General features: G+C 40.8%; 1 protein-coding gene across 1 annotated transcript; it reads left to right on the forward strand.

Moving 5' to 3' along the window:
- The first annotated feature begins 3,791 nt into the window (after positions 1–3,791).
- HAUS3 (HAUS augmin like complex subunit 3) lies at positions 3,792–16,424 on the forward strand. Its single transcript, XM_068975464.1, has 5 exons — positions 3,792–3,903; positions 4,294–5,341; positions 6,558–6,997; positions 8,744–8,972; positions 16,138–16,424. Exons 2-5 carry the CDS (start codon positions 4,439–4,441, stop codon positions 16,369–16,371), a joined length of 1,806 nt encoding a protein of 601 aa, XP_068831565.1. The 5' UTR covers positions 3,792–3,903; positions 4,294–4,438; the 3' UTR covers positions 16,372–16,424.
- The last annotated feature ends 5,516 nt before the right edge of the window (positions 16,425–21,940 follow it).

The raw sequence follows: 21,940 nt of genomic DNA on the forward strand, positions 1-21,940 counted from the left end.
GCTCTGTCCTCGTTGCCTCCTGCCTCCTAGGCCTGTCCTGATGCTTTACCGGACCCCAACCCCCCTCCAGGCCCCTGGTGCCCCAGCCCCACCTCCAGCAGCTCCAGCCGGGGATCATCTTGGTCAGCGCCTCACCCCCACCCACTCGGGAGTTTGAGGACTGAGTTTTCCCGTGTCCCGTGATTGTCAGTGATGGTAAACAAGCTGGCTCTCCTCCCACCCGCCCCCAGCCCCGCAGCGTAGGGCACACGGATGGTGTTCTGGCCGGGAAGGAGCAGGAGGAGAGGAGGAACAAGAGCCAGCTTTCGTTCGGCTGGATGCGGACACTCATCCAGACCCGTGTCCTCGGGCCGTCCAGCTCGCTCTCCGCATGGGACACCCCCTGCCTCTGTCTCTTGCCATCTGTCACTTTTGTGACTGCAGGACGGAGCTTCTCACACTGTGTATCACTTCCCACTCGGAGGGTGGAGTCCCGCCACCATCACCGAAAGCTACATCTGAGAAGAGACCACCTTCAACGTCAGACTGCAGTCTGACGCCTCTGAGAAGTTGTCCGAAACCTAAAACATTTTAATATCAATAGGAAAAAAAATAAGATCCTCATTGGAAGGAAGGAAACAACAAACACAGCTTCGTTTTGGTCTGTTTAGTCCAGCCGGGTCTCCGACTTTATCAGGAAGAGTCGTTCCTGGTTCCCTTTACCTTTTGCCTCCCTGTGCTGTGTGCTTAAGTCACTCAGCGGTGTCTGACTCTCTGCCACCCCGTGGACTGTATGTAGCCCGCCAGGCTCTGCTGTCCACGGCCATTGTCCAGGCAAGAATACTGGAGTGGGTTGCCATGCCCTTCTCTTTGACTCCCTCAGTTCAGTTCCCTTAAAACCCCAGATGGTTTTGATTGGGAGGAAAGAAAGCTTGTCCTGGAAGTAAGTGTAACACACTTGCTTTCATAAATTCCAATGCAACCTCAAGTACAGAAATGCCCTAATAAGTTTCCAAGGAAAACTCTTTATTCTGAATAGTTAACCCTATAGTATTTTCATTTGTACTCAGTGGACTAATACCATTGTGATTTTTACTTTATATTTTAATGCTTTTTTGGCGCCAGGAACATCTTTCAAGCAAATGACTAAGGTCAGCAGTTCGAAGTTATGTGGGGGATTTGTGGGCCCAGGGAACGACTCAGGAGTCACTCAGAACAGTGGGGTTCTAGTTCAGATCAGTGTGCTGGGGTCTCACCCTCGTTTCCCAGGGATTTTTCTACAGAGCAGCCCTTTTCTTTCTGTGTCTTTGCTTCAGTCTCCTCTTGAGTTCCTCCTCCCAGTCTATAAATATCCCCAAGTTCCTCCCATCTTAGAACCCAAACCCTCCCCCAGCGTTGCATTCCGCCCCCCGCCCCCCCCCCCCGTCTCCTGTTCTGCTGCTTTCTCTTGCTCTCCCTCAATCTCTGCCTCTTCAGCAGAATTTCTTGAAGGCACTGCCTCCAAAGCCTCCACTTCCTCCGGGTAAGGCGGCCCAGCGCCTCTCCCCGCCCCATCCCCACGGCTGAGCGGGGAGTCTTCCAGGTCTCCCCCCGCCGGGGGAGGGGTGTGTGTGTGTGTCTAACCCCGCCTCCCAGTTTGTCAACCGGACCCTCTCTTCCCGTGTGCACGCCCCTGCGTTCAGGCAGTGCGCCGCTCTGCGAGTTTTCTCCTGTAATGGTTTTCCCAACCATTTTAGGGTTTATTGTCTTTTTAGAAGAGGAGGATCAAAAAGTAGAACAAACTTTTCTACTTAATTCAAGAAAGAATTAATAAATAGGTTCAAGTCCAAATTAAAATTCATGGTATCTGCCCTGGAACATAATTCCTTTTCTTCTTAAAAAATATTAAGAAAAGTTATCCGGAGAGACTTCTGCCCTGCCAATGTCACATTAGACTAGGGCGTTATCGAACAAGCCACCTTAGGGCCATTTGATGCTGGCGTAGTAATGACCAGGGCCCCAGCCTCGCTCACTGACATGTTAATCTGTAGAAGATTGGTAAGTAAAACAAAATTATTTGTGTCTGGTAGAGATGCAAATACGTTCTGCCCGATACAAATGGTAACCCTGGACTGTGTGGTGTCCACCAGATTTCCTCCAACGTGGAGGTCCCATTTGAGCCCTGCTCCTCGCGCCGACTACACACCCTCGTTTCTGGCATCCTGCTTTAAAACCCGTGCTCCATCTGTGACACACAGCCACTCGACGAATCAAACAGTTTCGACTTTTTTAAAAGTCCTAAATTGAAGATGGGATTGTCCGGTGAAGAGAAGGCTTGGGAACGAAGTGCTTCTGGAAAACAGCGTTCGTCACAAGAGCGTTCGTCCACGCTCACTCTGGACGGCAGCGCGGCCCCCGGGCCCGCGGAGGACCGGACGCCCCGGCCGCCAGTCGGGCGGGCGACAGGGCGGAGCCGGCTCTGCGGCGCGCTCCCGACCCAACGAGGCTGAGACGGAACACCGGCTCCCCAGAGGAGGCGGACGGAGGCCTGCGTGCACGGGATAACGGTCCCCTAGGAGACCCCCGCTGCGGCAGGGAGCCAATCAGCTCTCTCCCTGCTGGTAGACGTCAGGCCGGGCCCCGCCTCTTCCGATATTGCGCCTGCGCAGGCCGTCGCCTAGTGGCCGGGTCTTGGTCCTTTGCGCGCGCGCGCGAGCGGCCCTCCCATGAGGCCTTGCGAGGTTGGGCGGCGGCGGGCTTCTGAGGGGCGCGAGCCGAGCTTCCTGAGGTGAGCGGCGCCGGACTCGCAGTTCTCTCAGGCGGGCGGTGGGACGGTGGGAGCGGCGCAGGTCAGCGGCTGCGTCTTCTTGCCGGGCGCCCTCGGGGACGTCTTTCGGGCGCGCGAGCAGTTTCCCGCGCAGCGCAGTCGCGGTCCTCGGGGAGGGGGCGGGGGGCAGCGACCTGAGAGACTGGGGACTCCAGTGCGGTCGGGGGGCGGCCGGAGGGACGAGGGGCGCAGCGGCGGGAGACTGAGGGCTCCAGTGCGGTGAGGGGGCGGCGGGAGGGCCCGGGGCGCAGTGCCCGGAGAGGCGAGGGGCGCGGCGGAAGACTGGGGACTCTCGTGCCGGCGGGGAGCCGGGCTCTCGTGGGGTTATGGAGGCGAGGGGCGCGGCCGGAAACGGGGTCTCCAGTGAGGGCGGGCTGTGGCGGGGGGCGCGGCCCTGGAGGCTCTGCTGGGACGCGGGGGGCGCACTCCCGGCCCCGCCGGCCGGCCGGCACCCGCGTAGTCGGTTCAGTTCAGTCGCTCAGGCGTGTCCGACTCTTTGCGACCCCGTGGACTGCAGCACGCCAGGATTCCCTGTCCCGCACCAGCTCCCGGAGTTTACTCAGACTCGTGTCTGTCGAGTCGGTGACGCCATCCAACCGTCTCATCCTGTGTCTCCCCTTCTCCTCCTGCCTTCAACTTTTGCCAGCATCAGGGTCTTTTCAGATGAGTCAGTTCTTCGCGTCAGACGGCCGAAGTATTGGAGTTTCAGCTTCAACATCAGTCCTTCCAGTGACTGTTCAGCACTGATTTCCTTTAGGAATTGACCCGCTTAAGGTTTGTGCAGCTTGTCGTCGGGCCGACTGGACCGCCTCTGTGGACGAATATTTTATCGACGCGCACACAGATCGTTCATCGCTGAATGACACAGAATCACAGAGTGCCGCAGATTACTGGGTCCCTCCTTTGAACCTCTCGTTCCCGTCGCTGGAGTTCGCAGCGTGGATTATTCAGTGGTCCCTTTGCTGAAAATAACAAACGCCTGAAATACCTTTAAGGACTGCTCAGTCCTTTGGTTCTTTTCAAGTCGGCGGTGGTTCTTAAGCCTGGTTTTCTCTGCACTAGGTTGGTCGTGTCTGACTGCTTTTTGCGTGAATGCGGCTGCTGATTGAGTCATTCAGGTAAATATTCAGTTGACTCTTCCTCAATATCTGACCATATTTATTTCTGTCTTGGAAAGGACAGGGAAAAGAGGCTGTTTAGTCACGTGACGGCGTGGATATATTTAGATCCATCTGTTTTGAATTAAAAACTGAATTGCTGATCTATAAAATGTATCTTAAACCATGTTACCTTTGGAAAAAATAAGATTTTCTTGTTAATTAGCCTTTCATTACTGTTTCAGTGTTCTGAGTAATACTCTAATTATTTCTCTCTGTCAGATTTTTCAGCTACAACTATCTCTGGGTTAGATAGTTCCCAAATATCTAGTGATATTTATCCGTATAATACTTTAAAAGATAGAATCGCCTTATTTGTGGTCTAATACTTGGTTTTTTTTTCCCCTCTAGGATAAATTATTATAGATTCTAAAAATATTTTTCCCCCTTCTCTATGGACTTAACATAAAATTAGTTTTGTATGTAGTTGGACTTATTTTCTAAATAGCAACACCATTGAAGCCTTATCAGTTACAAAATTTTGGGTAGTTAAACCATGAGCTGTGGAAAAGAATTTGTGGAAACATTAAAAAAAATTGATTATCCCAAAGCTGATATTCTTAATGGGGAAGATTTTGACTGGTTGTTTGTTGAAAATGAACCGTTTTTGAAGTGGTTTTGTGGGAATGTGAATGAACAGAACATATTGTCTGAAGAGGAATTGGAAGCTTTTAGCGTTCTTCAAAAATCAGGCAAGCCCATCCTAGAAGGAGCAGCATTGGATGAAGTTCTTAAAACCTGTAAAACTTCTGATTTGAAGACACCTACCTTGAATGACAAAGAGCTAGAGAAATTAGAGGATGAGGTTCAAACTCTGCAGAAATTAAAGAACCTAAAAATTCAGCGACGTAATAAATGCCAGTTGATGGCTTCAGTAACTAGTCACAAATCTCTGAGGTTAAATGCTAAAGAAGAAGAAACCAATAAAAAGCTGAAACAGAGTCAAGGAATTCTAAATGCTACAAATACCAAGATCAGTAATGAACTTCACACTCTTAGTGATGGAGTTGCAAAGTTAATGATGTTCTTCAGACGGTCTGATTTGGGTCAAGGAACAAATCCACTGGTGTTTTTATCTCAGTTTTCATTGCAAAACTATCTAAGCCAAGAAGAGCAAAGTACGGCAGCATTAACCTTATATACCAAAAAACAGTTCTTTCAGGGTATACATGAAGTAGTTGAAAGTTCAAATGAAGAAAATTTTCAACTTTTAGATATGCAGGCACCATCTGTTTGTGATAATCAAGAAGTTCTTGAGGAGAGACGGCTAGAAATGGCTAGGCTGCAGCTGGCATACATTTGTGCTCAACATCAGTTAATTCACTTGAAAGCAAATAATTTGAGCCTAAAGTCAAGTATAAAGTGGGCAGAGGAGAATCTTCATAGCCTCACTAGCAAGGTAAGCATGAGAAATGAGACTGGATTCATATTTAAGTTGTTGTTAATTATGAAATAATATTGGGTGATCCCCTGGAGAAGGGAATGACAACCCACTACAGTATTCTTGCCTGGAGAATTCCATAGGAGGAGCTGGTGGGCTGTAGTCTGCTGCTGCTGCTGCTAAGTCGCATCAGTCGTGTCCACCACGACTACAGCCCACCAGACTCCCCCGTCCCTGGGATTCTCCAGGCAAGAGTATTGGAGTGGGGTGCCATTACCTTCTCTGGGGCTGTAGTCTATGGGGTTGCAAATAGTCAGACACGACTGAGTGACTAACACATGCTGATAGTAAAGTACTTTAGAAAGAGGGATGTAATAAGTAATTACGTTTTATTTTCTGTTCAGTGTTTAGTTGTGGTATGTTACTGTTTCACACAAATAAATCTTAGTGGAGGGCAGAAATAGTAATTATAACCCAACCACGTTATCTAGCTCATTTTCAAAAGTATTTTTGCATTCTGTGTTGGTTCATACACAGATAAGGCTGACATTGTCTTTTTTATGATGAATGAGCCTTATTGCTGTTATGGGTAGTCTGCCTTATTTGCTCTGACCAGAGGATGGTGCTAATGACATCCAGTTCAGTGGATTGAAACTCCTGATTGTTTTTTAAGAATGTACAGATGTATTAAAGATATCTACCTGCAGTCTTGAGTAGCTTGCTTTCCTGGTCATGTAACCAATAAATAGTTGAGTAAAAAGAACAGCTTTTCTGAAGCTAAATACCCAGAATTGTCACAAACTTCAGAATGATGTGTGAAGTCCCGTCATTTTGTAGAAGTTCTAAAGTCAACAAGCAGGGTGGGAGAATAGCTACTGAGATTATTTTAAGAAAAGCATAAATAGCATACGTTAGCGTTTGATAAGTAGTGTGGTAATGGGTGATTTTTTCTTAAGACAAACCTGACCAAAAATTCTCTGTTTTGGTAGCCATTTATGTGTCTAGTATTTTACACAGTAGTGATAGCATCAGAAGTTAGCAAGTCATAATGGCTTTACCCTTGGTTTCATCTTCACTGTGCCGTTTTAAACTGCGATTTTGGCTTCTGTTAATACGAAACAAGTTTCTATTAGTGAGTATGTTACCGATAACCTAAAACGGAAAGTGAAAATAATTTAAAAACTCTTCCTACTTTGTATTTACAGTTTGAAATGTAATTGTTTTCTTTGTGTAGGCTCTTGGCAAAGATAATTTGGATGCTAAAATTTCTAGGTTGAACAGTGAAATTCTGAAACTTGAAGAACAAATCACTCATATGAAAGGCAAAATTTTGCCTGCTGTGGTGAAAGAGAATGCCCAGTTACTGAATATGCCAGTCGTAAAGGGAGATTTCGACCGACAGATTGCTAAACAAGACCGTCACACAGCAAGACAAGAGGTAGTTTTAAATCAGTTGATAAAGCAAAAGGCATCATTTGAACTTCTTCACTTATCGTATGAAATTGAACTGAGAAAACATTGGGACATATATCGTCAGCTGGAAAACTTGGTTCACCTACTTAATCAAAGTAATTTGATGTTCCACCAGCGATTAGAAATGCTAACAGATCCATCAGTATCTCAGCAGATAAATGCAAGGAATACCATTGATACCAAGGATTATTCTACGCATAGGTAGGTTTCTTTGTTTCTTTAGTGAGTAATTATTTTTCTGTTTGTTTGTTAAGTACTAGAGTTTGAACTAAAATTGTGAAAGTTTAAAAAGTTCTTTGCACTTCATGTTTGGCGTTTGTATTTTTCCACCTTTCTGTTATGTGGGTCTATGTTTATTTTAATTTTTTTTCCCAGTTCCTCAGTTAATTTAATTTTTAAAAATTTTTTTAAATTGAAGGCTAAGCTTTTTCATTTATGTTAGATCTAGAAGTAGCTGGTTTAGAGGTGAGGTGGATGGTTTGGAGAATTGAAAATATACAATACAAGGCCTTTATTCATGTTTGGATGCTATTATTTAGATACTTTTAGATTTGGGGCAGGAGGCTGACTCCAGCAGGAAGTTTGACTGCATCTTGGTGTATATCAAGTATTGCTGAGCAGAGAATTGATTGCATTTGGAGAAGGTGGCGGTAGAGAGGAAAGAAGACTTCATTTTTGCATCTAATTAGGTGAATCAGTAAGAATGACTGCTAGCTTCCGGTCTGTTCTGGATGTCTGAGCAATTAATGGTATGGAGATACTGAAGATGAACAGCTAAAGTAGTAAAAGGACTCAAAAATCTGGATTCTACTGCTGCTTTTTCTCTAGACTAAAAATCATCTAATACTTTTTATTCTTATTAATGAAGTGAAGGATAGGGTTACGTCATTGCACAGTTTTAGAAGGTGGCATTGACATCATGATTCTGTGTGAATGGGACCCCCTGGAATTGTGTAGTCACATTCCACAAGAACAGAATCAGCCTTGGGCTTGAACTGGTTTGGGGCTTCCTTGGGGCTCAGATGGTAAAGAATCTGCCTGCAGTGCAGGAGACCTGGGTGTATATCGATCTCTGAGTGTATATCATCTCTGGGTCCAGAAGATCCCTTGGAGACGGGAATGGCTTCTCACTGCCATATTCTTGCCTGGTGAATTCCATGGACAGAGGAACTTGGCAGGCTACAGTCCATGGAGTCACGAAGAGTTGGGTACAACTCAGCAACTAACACTTTCACTACTTTTCACTTTGAACCAGTTTCAAGAAGACTAAGAAAAAGAGCAGATTCTTTTTGTCATATATGCGTAGAAGGTGCTGCCTCACGCTTTTCCGTTTGTACTGTAGGATTTTTCTGCCATTGATGTTTGAAGTATGATAATGGCCTCTTGGCTCATTAGGAATTTGTCAAGCAAATGTAGACATGACCAGAGTAGCAAGTTTACTGTTAATATTTATGCAGCTTGTATTTTCAATTTTTCTCTCTTAAGTCTACCACAGTCCTTTAAAATTAGGTAGATGTTAAGACGTGAAAATGAAATCTCAAAGGTCGGCTTGACTTAGGTCTTACGTGACAGCTAGCACTCAGACCTAAGTCTTCTGTTTCAAGTTCTTTGCTGTTTCTGCTACATCATAGTTGTGTTCTGTGAAAGAAGTGTTTTCTAGGGCGGTATCTCTGAAATGTACTTTAATTGAAGTAGGTTAATGGCAGTTAAAGTCAAAGAATTTTATGTCTAAAATGTGGAAGATGGGAAAACTGGGGAATTCAGATACAATAATTAGAATATGTATTTCTGTAATGAGATAGTATTGCAGTTGGAAAGTTTTTAATTGTTTGATTAATATTTACAAATCGTTAGCTTTCCCAAAGATGCCCCAATATATAGTGTGTTACAATTTTGAAAACTGTACTGACTTAAGAATTTTTTCTAATTTTTATTTCCACATTTTAGGCTTTATCAACTTTTAGAAGGAGAGAATAAGAAAAAAGAATTGTTTATAACCCATAGAAACCTGGAAGAAGTAGCTGAGAAATTAAAACAGGATGTTTCTTTGGTACAAGAGCAGTTGGAAGTATCTGCTCAAGAACATTCTTTGTTTCTGTCCAAACTAAACAATGATGTGAACATGCTTTGTGAAGCTTTGTATCAAGGAGGAAATCAGCTTTTGCTTAGTGATCAGGTAGGTGCTTACCATGGTAATTAAAAATGCTTAAAAAAAAATAATGTCAGGCTCCTCCGTCCATGGGATTTTCCAGGCAAGAGTACTGGAGTGGGGTGCCATTGCCTTCTCCAATGTTCATTGTGAAAGATACTAAAGAAAATGTTAACATGAAGAAAATATTACCCCATTTCCCTAATAGTAACATTTTTTAATCTCATTTTTATTCACATATAAATGTATTTTTCAAGTAGTTTTGGTCAAAGTTTTTAAAATTTGTTTAATATTTCAGATATGAAAGGATATGCAATGTTTATGGTAAGAATTTAAAAAAAAAATAAAACCATCCCTGTATTTTTTTCACCTATTTTAACACACAGAGGATTGCTCTTATATCTTTAAAATCCTGTGTACCCTTAGTAGTAGCAGCTCCTTCTAATAGCATTCCCCTCTCTTTTTTCAGGGAGGAACTACTATGCTAAGTTTTGTCATTTGCTTTCTATTATTTATAATACAGACTGTGTGTTATTTAGTTTTGTGTGTTTCTGAACTTTATATAGATTGTATTATATATACTTCAGTAACTTGCTTGTTTCTTATTATGATTTTGGGTTTCATCCATGTGGATGTTTGTAAAACTTAGCTCATGTATAGTTTTCTCTTCTGTATAGTTAGCATTCCTTTTGTGAAATTCCACAGTTTAATTACCTGTTCTGTTGACAGACGTTTAGATAATTTCCAGTTTTTGCTGTTGCAGCTCACACTGCTGTGGATAGCCTTGTCACCTGTCTTACGGATGCATGTCTCTCTCTCTCTGTCTCCTCACATAGGAGTGGAGTTGCTGAATAACAGGTTCTGTTTTACATAATACATCAAACTGACTTTAGAAGTGTTTGTACCATATTGTATCAGCAGTGTTTAAGAGATGCTCTTTTACCATATTTTTTCATCACATAGTGCTATTTGCATTTATAATTTTCTCTCACTCGGCATAGATATAAAATAGCATCCTGTTGAGGTTAGAATTTGCATTTCTCTGATCATGGCGGTTGAGCCCCCTTTGGGTAGGAGTTCTTGTATGTATTTCAAATGCCAGTCATTTGTCAGTGATGTGTGTTGCATATGTTTGCTCCCTATTTGGGTCTTCTTTTTTTCTTTTTTATTGTTACCTGTTAGTTTGTTTTTGACTTTTTTTTTTTTTTAAGATTTCAATTCTGATGTAATTTATCACTCTTATGCTTTGCCCTTTTTTATATCTGTGAAAGTTTGCCCTTAACATAGTCATGACAGTCCCTTTTGCTTTATCTTAAAAGTTTATGCTGTTCTAGTTCAGTTCTTTAATCCACCAGGAGTTTGTGACATGAGAAGTAGAGTTCTAATTTTATTGTTGTTATTTCCCCATGAATAACCACATTGTCCCATTACCGCTTACTGAGGCATCCACATTTAACATCAGTATCTTTCTGGTGAAAAGACCCTCATACGTTAAAACACATACAAGATCCTCCTTGAGTGTCTCTCACCTTCATGCATGTTCCTTAGATATTGAGAGCACTGCCAGTTCTGAGCCATAAGCCGGGTTCAGAGTCTGTTTTGGAGGACGAGATAGTTGGATGGCATCACCGACTCAATGGACATGAATTTGAGTAAGCTCTGGGAGAAGTGGTGAAGGACAGGGAAGCCTGGCGTGCTGCAGTCCATGGGGTTGCAAGGTGTTGGACGCGACTGAGTGAACAACAGATGATTCCTGTCTGGACTGTGATTCTAGCCAAGGGCTCTTCCTCTCTGGCCGTCCTCACCTTAAGATCCTCGGTGTCCTTGGTTTATTACAGACAGTCTCCTGTTGGACGTGCTACCTTCTGTGGACCTTGGACTTTGCCACTCGTCTTGTCAGTGTCAGGAATCATGGATTCTGTTTTTCCAAGATTAGCGATTGAGTATAGCGGCTTTGTGCTCTCTTACCAGTCTGCATTGTTTTATGGACTTGTGGTCTTTTAAAGTCTTGTTGTCTCTTTGTTGCTTTTAGGGAGCTTTTGGGTTTTGTTTTTTGGTGGTGTTGCTGTGCTGGGTCTTCCGTTGTCGTGCGTGGGCTTTCCCTTGTTGCGGTGAACAGAGGCTCTTTAGTTGGGGCATGGACTCTCTCATTGCCCTGTGGCATGTGGGATCTTAGTTCCCTGACCAGGCATCGAATCTGTGTCCCCTGCGTTGTAAGGCAGATTTTTAATCACTGGACCACCAGGGAAGTCCTAGGAAGATTTTGCTTTGTTTCTTTAAATACTTCATTTCATTTTTTACATTTTTTCCTATGGAAGAATTGATCTGAATAACTACCTTATCTTTTCTTGAAATAAGACAGCTTATGATTAGTTTTTAAAATAATTTTTTATTATATACAAAGTGTAAAATTTACAATTTTAACCATTTTAATGTGTGCAATTACGATGACGTTAAGAACATTTGCAGTGTCGTGCAGCCGTGTCACTGTTTACTTCCAGAACTTTTCTCATCCCACATGGGGTAAACTCTGTGCCTGTTAAATATTAATTCTCTGTTACTTCTTTTCCCCATCCCTGGTAATCTCTATTCCATTTTCTGTCTCTATAAATTTGCCTACTATAGGTATCTTATAAAAGTAGAGTCATATAATAGTATTTGTCCTTTTGTCTTTGGCTTATCTCAGCATAATGTCCTTAAGTATCATCCATATTGCATCAGGTGTGAGAAGTTTATTCCTTTTTGGTGCTGAATATTCTGTTGTGTATATATACCACATTTTATCCGTTCATCTGTATTTTATCATCTCATTTTATCTGTTTAACTGTTCATCTGTTCAGAGACACTTGAGTTGTTTACACCTTTTATCTGTTGTATATAATGCTGCTATGAATGTCGGTGTGCAAGTATTTAAGTCTCTGTTTTCATTCCTTTTGGGTATATGCCTACGAGTGAATGCTGAATCATGGTAAGCCTGTGTTTAACTTTTTGAGAATCTGTCCAGCAGCTATACCAGGGTTCTAGTTTCTATATGTCCTCACCTACAGTTGTTATTTTCCCTTTTAAAAAAGTATATAATAGTCATCCTCGTGGATATGAAGTGATACTTGTGATTAGTTTTTTAAAGTCTCCTATTACTGATTCTATCTTCTTGATCTTTTAAATAATTACATAAAAATCCTATGACGGTGGATTTGAAATTTTCTCATTGTAGTTCTATCAGTTTTTTATTTATATTTGAGTCTATTTTATACATTACATCCAAGTTTAAAATTGCAGTGAATTATTATCCTGGTAGATTTAAATTGCAGTGATTTAACTGTTTAGCATTATATAATGACCCTGTATTGTGCTTTCTGTCTTAATTTTCTCTTGTCCAATATTAATATTCCTATGCTATTTTCTTTTGGTTAGTATTTGCAAAGTAGATGCTTTTTTCCTTTACTTATATATCTTTTATATTTTCCTTTTTATTTAGCATTATGAAATAAACATTTCCATGCTACAATAATTTTAATTTTTAATGTTTATGATACTCTATTGATTTAATTACTATGTCATAATTTCTGTAACTAGTCCACCATTTGGATGAACTCTTAGAGATATTATAGAATTATGAGGTTTCTTGGGTTATACACATTATTTTTAGCTTTTGATACTGCCATATTGCTTTTGAAAGGAGTTTACCTACTTAAAATGTCACCGGCTATTTGAATGTCTACTAGATACCATTTATCATATGATACAACATAATTTCACGAGTTTCTAAGAAAGAAAAAACTTTTTCATTTAAACTGACAGTACTTTCTTATTTAGAATTTTTATTTCATACCTATTAGAAGATATCCTTTAGGTGTGATAGACATAGGTTTTTATCATATTCCTTAGAAATAAACATTAAAAGGAAAAAGCCAATTAAAATGATTAAGGTATTTCTGAAACTTCACATTCAGTGTCCATTTCTATGTTATTTCTTGACTCAGTATTTTTTGTGTTTTTCTGCACTGTACATAAACAATGTTGGTGATGGCAAAAAACTTACTGTTCAGTTGATAAGTCGTTTCTGACTCTGCAACCCCATGGACTACAGCACACCAGGCTCCTCTGCCCTTAGCTGTCTCCCGAAATTTGCTCAAATTCATGTCCATTGAGTCAGTGATGCTATCCAACCATCTCATTCTTTGTCTCCCACTTCTCCTGCCCTCAGTCTTTCCAGCATCAGGGTCTTTTCCAGTGAGTCGGCTCTTCGTATCAAGTGGCCAGAGTATAGGAGCTATAGTTTCAGCATCAGTCCTTCCAGTGAATATTCACAGTTGATTTTCTTCAGGGTCGACTGGTTTGATCTCCTTGCTGTTCAAGGACTCTCAAGAGTCTTCTCCAGCACCACAATTCGAAAGCATCAGTTCTTCGGCGCTCAGCTTTCTTTATGGTCCAGCTCTCACATCTGTACATGACTACTGGAAAAACCATAGTTTTGACTATATGGACTTTGATCGGCCAAGTGATGTCTCTGATTTTTAATACACTCTCTAGGTTTGTCATAGCTTTCCTTCCAAGGAACAAGGGTCTTTTCATTTCTTGGCTACGGTCACCATCTGCAGTGATTTTGGAGCCCAAGAAAATAAAATCTGTCAATTTCCATTTTTTCCTCTTCTGTTTGCTGTGAGGTGATGGGGGCTTATGCCATGATCTTAGTTTTCTGAATGTTGAGTTTTAAGCCAGCTTTTTCACTCTCTCACCCTCATCAAGAGGCTGTTTAGTTCCTCTTCACTTTCACTGATAAAATGTGGTCCACTGGAGAAGGGAATGGCAAACCACTCCAGTATTCTTGCCTCAAGAACCCCATGAACAGTATGAAAAGGCAAAAAACTAAATGACCTGATTTTAAAATGGGCTAAGGACTTGAATAGACATTTCTCTAAAGAAGATATATAAATGGCCAACAGGTTTATGAGTAGTTGCTAAACGTCACTAATTATCAGAGAAGTGCAAAGCAAAACCACAGTTGAGATATCACCTTACACCTATTATAACTATTATCAAAAAAACCAAAAGAGTAGTGTTGGTGAGGATGTGGGGACATTGGAACCCTGGTACATTTTTGGTGGGAATGCAAAATGGTGAAGCTACTGTGGAAAACAGTATAGAATTTCCTCACAAAAGTTAAAAATAGAACTACTGTATGATCCTGTAATCCTCCTCCTGGGTATCAAAGGAGATAAAAGTAGGATATTAAAGAGGTGTCTCCACTCACATGTTCATTGCAGCCCTACTTGTAATAGCTAAGCTGTAGAAAAAACCTGAAAGTCCGTCTATGGAGGAATGGGAAAAGAAAATACAGTAGTATATACATACAGTGAAATATTATTCAGCCTTAAAAAACTGCAAAATACCACATGAATGAACCTTGAGGAGATTATGCTAAGTGAAAATAAGCTAGTCTCAAGAAAGAGTGCATGATTCCACTCACTGTGGGCTATCTAAAATAGACTCATTAGAAGCACAGAGTACAGTGGTGGTTGCCAGTGATGGAGAGTTGTTAATCAATAGGTATCGAGTCTCACTTAAGTGGCACAGTGAGCAGGTCCTAGCCATCTGCTACAGGACATTGTGCTAATAGTTACCAGTACAGTGTTGCGCCCTTGGATTTGTTAAGAGGGGAGAGCTCATGCCATGTGTTCTTAACCACAATGAGAATTAGAGGAAAATTGGTGCTGGAACCCCTGGTGTTCCGGTGGTTAGGGCCCCACGCTTCCAGGGCAGGGCCATGGCGTTGGTCCTTGGTTGGGGCACTAAGATCCTGCAAGTCTTACAGGGAGGGGTATTACATATATGATAGAGTGCTTCTCATGCATGTCTGGTCAAGAACAGTTACACGATGCTCTTAATTATACAGTGCCTGTTGATTTCAGTTATATTAAACTGTGAGAGAATCCATTCTAAAATCACTAAAATATGGTGATTTTACTATGATGTCATTGGGTATCATTATGTTATGTTTTTCCCTAGTCCAGTGAGATATAAAATGTCATCCACATGAATTTTAACTTGCATTTTTATTACATGACGTTGAATATTTTTCAGTATTTGTAGTAGTATTTTAGTAACTATTAAGATCGTTAGTATTTAAGTTAAAGGTGAGATATTTCTCATTGTTTTCCAGCTTACAGGGTTTTTCCTCAGAGGCCACTTACTGTAGATACTACTTGATTTTTATTATTATTATTATTATTATTTTACTGTAGTTTAAGAAGTACTGCTCTTTGGAGCTGGCATTTATGACGTGTGAAGCTAGTACTCTTGAACTTGTACATTAAAATCACCAGGGAGCCTGTTGAAATGTGGCTTCTGGCTTTGTTGCAGAGTGACTTAGCGTGGAGTGAGGTGTAGGAATCTATTCATAGCGAGCATCAGATTACCATACTGTGGATCATTCTGAGAAGTGGTCGAAAGCTGAGGTGTAGTTATAGCTACAGATTGTCTGAGAACCTCTTTGATGCTACTGTCTGATAAATTATAGGAGTAGAAAGCATGGTTAGAAAACCTAAGCTGCTTTTAATGTTAAGAAGTGAGGAGTTTCAGTTATTAAATGTGGGGGGTCCAGAATGTTTAGGTTTTTGAGAAGAATTACATGGTAAATCAGCATTGTTGAATGTTACATGTAATTCCATCTTCTGTAACAGTGTGAAAAAAGAAAAATTATTTTATATTGGTAATTGCTTCATTTCAAGATTTTATCAGTACTTCTGATGTCTAGAGTAAACAGGTTAGGCTAAAACAAGGTTTGATTACTTTGGCAGTGTTAAGTTCCATGAAGGAAATGGTGTTCTTTTTTTTTTTCTCTTTGGTGTTCATTTTTATAGTTGTAGACTCTAAAACAGTGCATGGTATGAGGTAGGCATTCAGAATACTTGTTGAATGTATAAATATGCAGAACAGTTTACGTATCAGATACTCTTCAGGGGGTATGAGTTTGCTTTGAATCACTTAAACTTGCCTACAGAAGTTGTTTCAATGGATCTTACATAGGCTTTTTGTTAATCCTGGATTTTTAATTGAGGTTCTTTTATTGTTGAGGTTGTGGGAATAATCATATCATTTAGATTCTTCCTATGTAAATTGCACTTAAGATTTACGATTGGTGTTATGAATAGAGATTTTGAATTAAAAAGCATTATTATTTTCCTTTTAGGAGTTAACGGAGCAGTTTCGTCAAGTTGAATCTCAGCTAAATAAACTAAATCATCTTCTTACTGATATTTTTGCTGATGTGAAGACAAAAAGAAAACTGTTGGCATCTAATAAGCTGCATCAAGTGGAAAGAGAATTATATGTATATTTTTTAAAAGATGAAGATTATCTGAAAAATATTGTGGAGAATTTAGAAAACCAATCAAAGATTGAGACCATTGGTCTTGAAGACTGAAAACTGCCAACAATGAGATCTTCACTGCATGTGCTTTACGTATTAGGAGAAGAATGCAGATAATAAACGTCATGAAAATTTTAAGCTTGAGGTCAATGAACCATTTCATTTAATGAATTTTGAGTATTATATCAATTTGGTTTATTTCTTATATGTTTGTTCAGAGTACCAGTGCTTTTTATAACCTGAGAATTTGCTTTGTGGCACTTATTCCTGGTAACCTTTTTTTTTTAAAAAATTATTTTTTAATAGTTGTTTTACATAATTTTGTTGTTTTCTGTCAAACCTCAACATGAATCAGCCATAGGTTTACAAAAATCCCCTCCGTTTTGAACCTCCCTCCCATCTCCCTCCCCATCCCACCCCTCTTGGTTGATACAGAGCCCCTGTTTGAGTTTCCTGAGACATACAGCAAATTCCCGTTGGCTATCTGTTTTACGTATGGTAATGTAAGTTTCCATGTTAGTCTCTCCATACATTGCACCCTCTCTTCCCCTCTCCCCACGTCCATAACTATTTTCTATGTCTGTTTCTCCATTGCTGCCCTGCAAATAAATTTTTCAGTACCATTTTTCTAGATTCCCTATATATGCATTGCCGCTGCTGCCGCTAAGTCGCTTCAGTCGTGTCCGACTCTTTGCGACCCCGTAGATGGCAGCCCACCAGGCTCCGCCGTCCTTGGGATTCTCTAGGCAAGATCACTGGAGTGGGTTGCCATTTCCTTCTCCAGTGCATAAAAGTGAAAAGTGAAGGTGAAGTCGCTCAGTCGTGTCTGACTCTGCGACCCCATGAATTGCAGCACGCCAGGCCTCCCTGTCCATCACCAACTCCCGGAGTTCACTCAAACTCATGTCCATCGAGTCAGTGATGCCATCCAGCCATCTCATCCTCTGTCGTCCCCGTCTCCTCCTGCCCCCAATCCCTCCCAGCATTAGAGTCTTTTCCTATGAGTCAACTCTTTGCATGAGGTGGCCAAAGTACTGGAGTTTCAGCTTTAGCATCATTCCTTCCAAAGAAATCCCAGGGCTGATCTTCAGAATGGACTGGTTGGATCTCCTTCAGTCCAAGGGACTCTGAAGAGTTCTCCAACACGACAGTTCAAACGCATCAATTCTTCGGCGCTCAGCTTTCTTCACAGTCCAACTCACATTAGTATATGATCTTTCTCTTTCTCATTCTGACTGACTTCGCTCTGTATAATAGGCTTTAGGTTCATCCGCCTCAATAGAGCTGGCTCAGATGCGTTCCTTTTTGTGGCTGAGTGCTGCTCCATTGTGTGTCTGCACTGCAGCTTCTTCATCCATTCACCTGTCAGTGGATATCTAGGTTGCTTCCATGTTCTAGCTGTTGTAAATAGTGCTGCAGTGAACAGTGGAATACGTGTGTCTTTTTCAATTTTGGTTTCCTAGGGTATATGCCTAGGAGTGGGATTGCTGGATCATATGGTGGTTTTATTTCTGGTTTTTTAAGGACTCTCCATATCGTCTTCCATAGTGGCTGTATCAATCTCCATACCCACCCGCAGTGTAAGAGAGTTCCGTTTCTCCACACCTTCTCCAGCATTTACTGTTTGTAGACTTTTTGATGATGGCCATTCTGACTGGTGTGAGGTGATAATCTCATTGTGGTTTTGATTTGCGTTTCTCTAACTGAGCAATGTTGAGCTCTTCGTGTGTCAGCCATCTGTATGTCGTCTTTGGAGAAATGTGTTTTTAGGTCTTTTCCCACTTTTGGATTGGGTTGGTTGTTTTTCTAGTGTTGAGTTGTATGAGCTATTTGTATATTTTGGAACTTAATCCTTTGTCAGTTGTTTCCTTGGCTCTTTTCTCCCATTCTGAGGGCTGTCTTTTCACCTTGCTTATAGTCTCCTTTGCTGTGCAGAAAGCTTTTAAGTTTAATCAGGTCCCACCTGTTTGCTGTAGCTTTATTCCCATGACTCTAGGAGGTGGGTCGTAGAGGGTCTTGCTTTGATTTATGTCACCGAGTGTTCTGCTTATGTTTTCATCTAAGAGTTTATAGTTTCTGGTCTTACATTTAGGTCTTTAATCCATTTTGAGTTGATCTTTGAGTATGGTGTTAGGAAGTGTTCTAATTTCATTCTTTTACATGTAACTGTCCAGTTTTCCCAGCACTATTTATTGAAGAGGCTGTCTTTGCCGCATTGTATATTCTTGCCTCCTTTGTCAAAAATAAGGTACCCATAGGTGCATGAGTTTATTTCTGGGCTTTCTGTCTTGTTCCATTGGTCTGTATTTCTGTTTGTGTCCCAGTACCATACTGTCTTGATGACTGTAGCTTTGTCGTATAATCTGAAGTCAGGAAGGTTGCTTCCTCCAGCTCCATTCTTCTTTTTCAAGACTGCTTTGGGTGTTTGGGGTCTTTTGTGTTCCCATGTGAATTGAGAAATTTTTTGTTCTAGGTCTGTGAAAAATATCATTGGTAATTTGCTAGGGACCACATTGAATCTGTAGATTCCATTTAGTACTATAGTCATTTTCACAGTATTGATTCTTCCTACCCAGGAGCATGGAGTATCTCTCCATCTGTTTATGTCATCTTTGGTTTCTTATAATTTTCTGTGTGCAGTTCTTTTGTCTTCTTCCATAAGTTTATTCCTAGATATTTTATTCTTTTTGTTGAAATGGTGACTGGGATTGATTCCTTAATTTCTGAGTTTTCATTGTTAATATATAGAAATGCGAGTGATTTCTGTGTATTGATTTTGTACCCTGTGACTTTGCTAAATTCACTGATTAGCTCTAGGAAATTTCTGATAGTATCTTTAGGGTTTTCTGTGTACAGTATCATGTCATCTGCAAACAGAGCTTTACTCTTCTGATCTGGGTTCCTTTTTTTCTTCTTCTTCTCTGATTGCTGTGGCTAGGACTTCCAGAACTATGTTGAATAATAGTGGTGAGAGTGGACACCCTAGTCTTCCTCCTGATCTCAGGGGGGATACTTTCAGTTTTTCACCATTGAGAATAACGTTTGCTATAGGCTTATCATATATGGCTTTTACTATGTTGAGTTAGGTTCCTTCTGTGCCCATTTTTTGAAGAGTTTTAATCACAAATGGGTGCTGAATTTTGTCAAAGGCTTTTTGCATATCTATTGAGATTATCATGGTTTTTATCTTTCAGTTTGTTAATACGGTGTTATCACATTGATTGATTTGCACATATTGAAGAATCCTTGCATCCCTGGAGTAAATCCAACTTGATCATGGTATATGAGCTTTTTAATGTGGTGTTGGATTCTGTTTGCTAGTTTTGTTGAGGATTTTTGCATCTGTGTTCATCAGTAATAGTGGCCTGTAGTTTTTGTGTTGTCTTTGTCTGATTTGGTATCGGGGATGGTGGGCTTGTAGAATGAGTTTGGAAGTACTCCTGCTGCAATTTTTGGAAGAGTTTTAGAAGGATAGGCATCAGCTCTTCTCTAAATGTTTGACAGAATTCTCCTATGAAGCCATCTGCTCCTGGGCTTTTGTGTTTTGGGGGGGAGATTTTTGATCACAGCTGTGATTTCAGAGCTTGTAATTGGGTTGTTCATAATTTCTGTTTCTTCCTGGCTCAGTCTTGGAAGATTGAACTTTCCTAAGAGCCTGTCCATTTTATTGCCCTTTAGTTGTTCATGACAGTCTCTTAGAGTCCTCTGCATTTCTCCATTGTCTGTTGTTACCGCTCCTCTACCATCTCTAATTTTGTTGACTTGATTCTTCTCTTTTTTTCTTGACAAGTCTGGCTAAAGGTTTGTCAGTTCTATCTTCTCAAAGAACCAGCTTTCAGTCTTACTCATCTTTACTATTGTTTCTTTCACTTCTTTTCGTTCATTTCTGCTCTGACCTGCATGATTCCTTTCTTTCTGCTAATTTTGGAGTTTTTATTGCTCTTTTCCCAGTTGTTCTAGGTGTGAATTTAGGTTGTCTGTCTGAGGTTCTTCTTGTTTCTCGAGGGAGCATTGTATCGCTGTAAACTCCCTCTTGGAACTGCTTTCGCTGCGTCTCACAGGTTTTGATGTGTCATGTTTTCATTGTCATTTCCTTCTAGAAATTTTTTGATTTCCCTTTTGATTCCTTCAGTAACCTGTTGGTTACTTAGAAATGTATTGTTTCATCTGCATGTGTTTGTGTTTTTTACAGTTTTTTTCTTGTAATTGATACCTAGTCTCATAGCGTTGTGGCCCGAAAAGATGCGTGATACGATTTCAGTTTTCTTAAATTTACTGAGGTTTGATTTGTGACTCAAGATGTGGTCTATCCTGGAAAATGTTCCATGTGCATTTGAGAAGAAGGTGTATTCTTCTGCATTTGGATGGAATGTTCTGAAGATTTCAGTGACATCCGTCTCATCTAATATATCATTTAGGACTTGTGTTTCCTTATTAACTTTCTGTTTTGATGATCTGTCCATTGGTGTGAGTGGGGTGTTAGAGTCTCCTACCAGTATTGGCTTACTGTCAGCTTCTCCTTTGATGTCTTATTAGTGTTTGTCGTATGTATTGAGGTGCTCCTATGCTGGTTGCGTAGATATTTACAATTGTTATGTTTTCCTCTTGAATTGATCCTTTGATGATTATGTAGTGTCCTTCCTTATCTCTTGTAATATTTTTTATTTCAAGGTCTGTTTTGTCTGATATGAGGGTTGCTACTCCAGCTTTCTTTTGCTTTCCATTTGCATGGAATATATTTTCCCATCCTCTCACTTTCAGTATGTATGTGTCTTTAGGTCTGAAGTGGGTTTCTTGTAGACAGCATATATATAGACAGCATATATATAGGTCTTGTTTTTGTATCCATTCAGCCAGTCAGTGTCTTTTGGTTGGAGCATTTAATCTGTTTACATGTAAAGTAATTATTGATGTATATGTTCCTATGGCCATTTTCTTAATTGTTTGGGGTTTGATGTTGTAGATCTTTTTCTTATATTTCTTGACTCTAAGTCCCATTAACATCTGTTGTAAAGCTGGTTTGGTGGTACTGAATTCTGTTAACTTTTGTTTGTCTGAAAAGCTTTTGATTTCTCCATCAATTTTGAATGAGATCCTTGCCAGGTACAGTAATCTTGGTTGTAGAATTTTCCCTTTCATTGCTTTAAATATATCCTGCCATTCCCTTCTGGCCTGCAGAGTCTCTGCTGAAAGAGCAGCTGTTAATCGTGTGGGGTTTCCCTTGTATGTTGCTTGTTGCTTTTTCTTTCTTTGTGTTTAATCTTAGCTTGATTAGTATGTGTTTTGGCATGTTTCTCCTTGGGTTTATCCTGTATGGGACTCTTTGCGTCTCTTGGACTCGATTGACTATTTCCTTTTCCATGTTGGGGAAATTTCCAACTCTAATCCCTTCAGAAGTTTTCTCATACCCTTTCTTTTTCTCCTCTTCTTCTGGGACCCCTGCAATTCGAATGTTGGTGCGTTTGATATTGTCCCAGAGGTCTCTGAGACTATCCTCAGTTCTTTTCATTCTTTTTACTTTATTCTGCTCTTCAGAAGTTATTTCCACCATTTTACCAGCTCACTGCTTCGTTCTTCTGCTTCAGATGTCCTGCTATTGACTCCTTCCAGAGTGTGTTTAATT

The sequence above is a fragment of the Capricornis sumatraensis genome, chromosome 7 (genome assembly GCF_032405125.1).
Source record: "Capricornis sumatraensis isolate serow.1 chromosome 7, serow.2, whole genome shotgun sequence".
Lineage (NCBI taxonomy): Eukaryota > Metazoa > Chordata > Mammalia > Artiodactyla > Bovidae > Capricornis > Capricornis sumatraensis.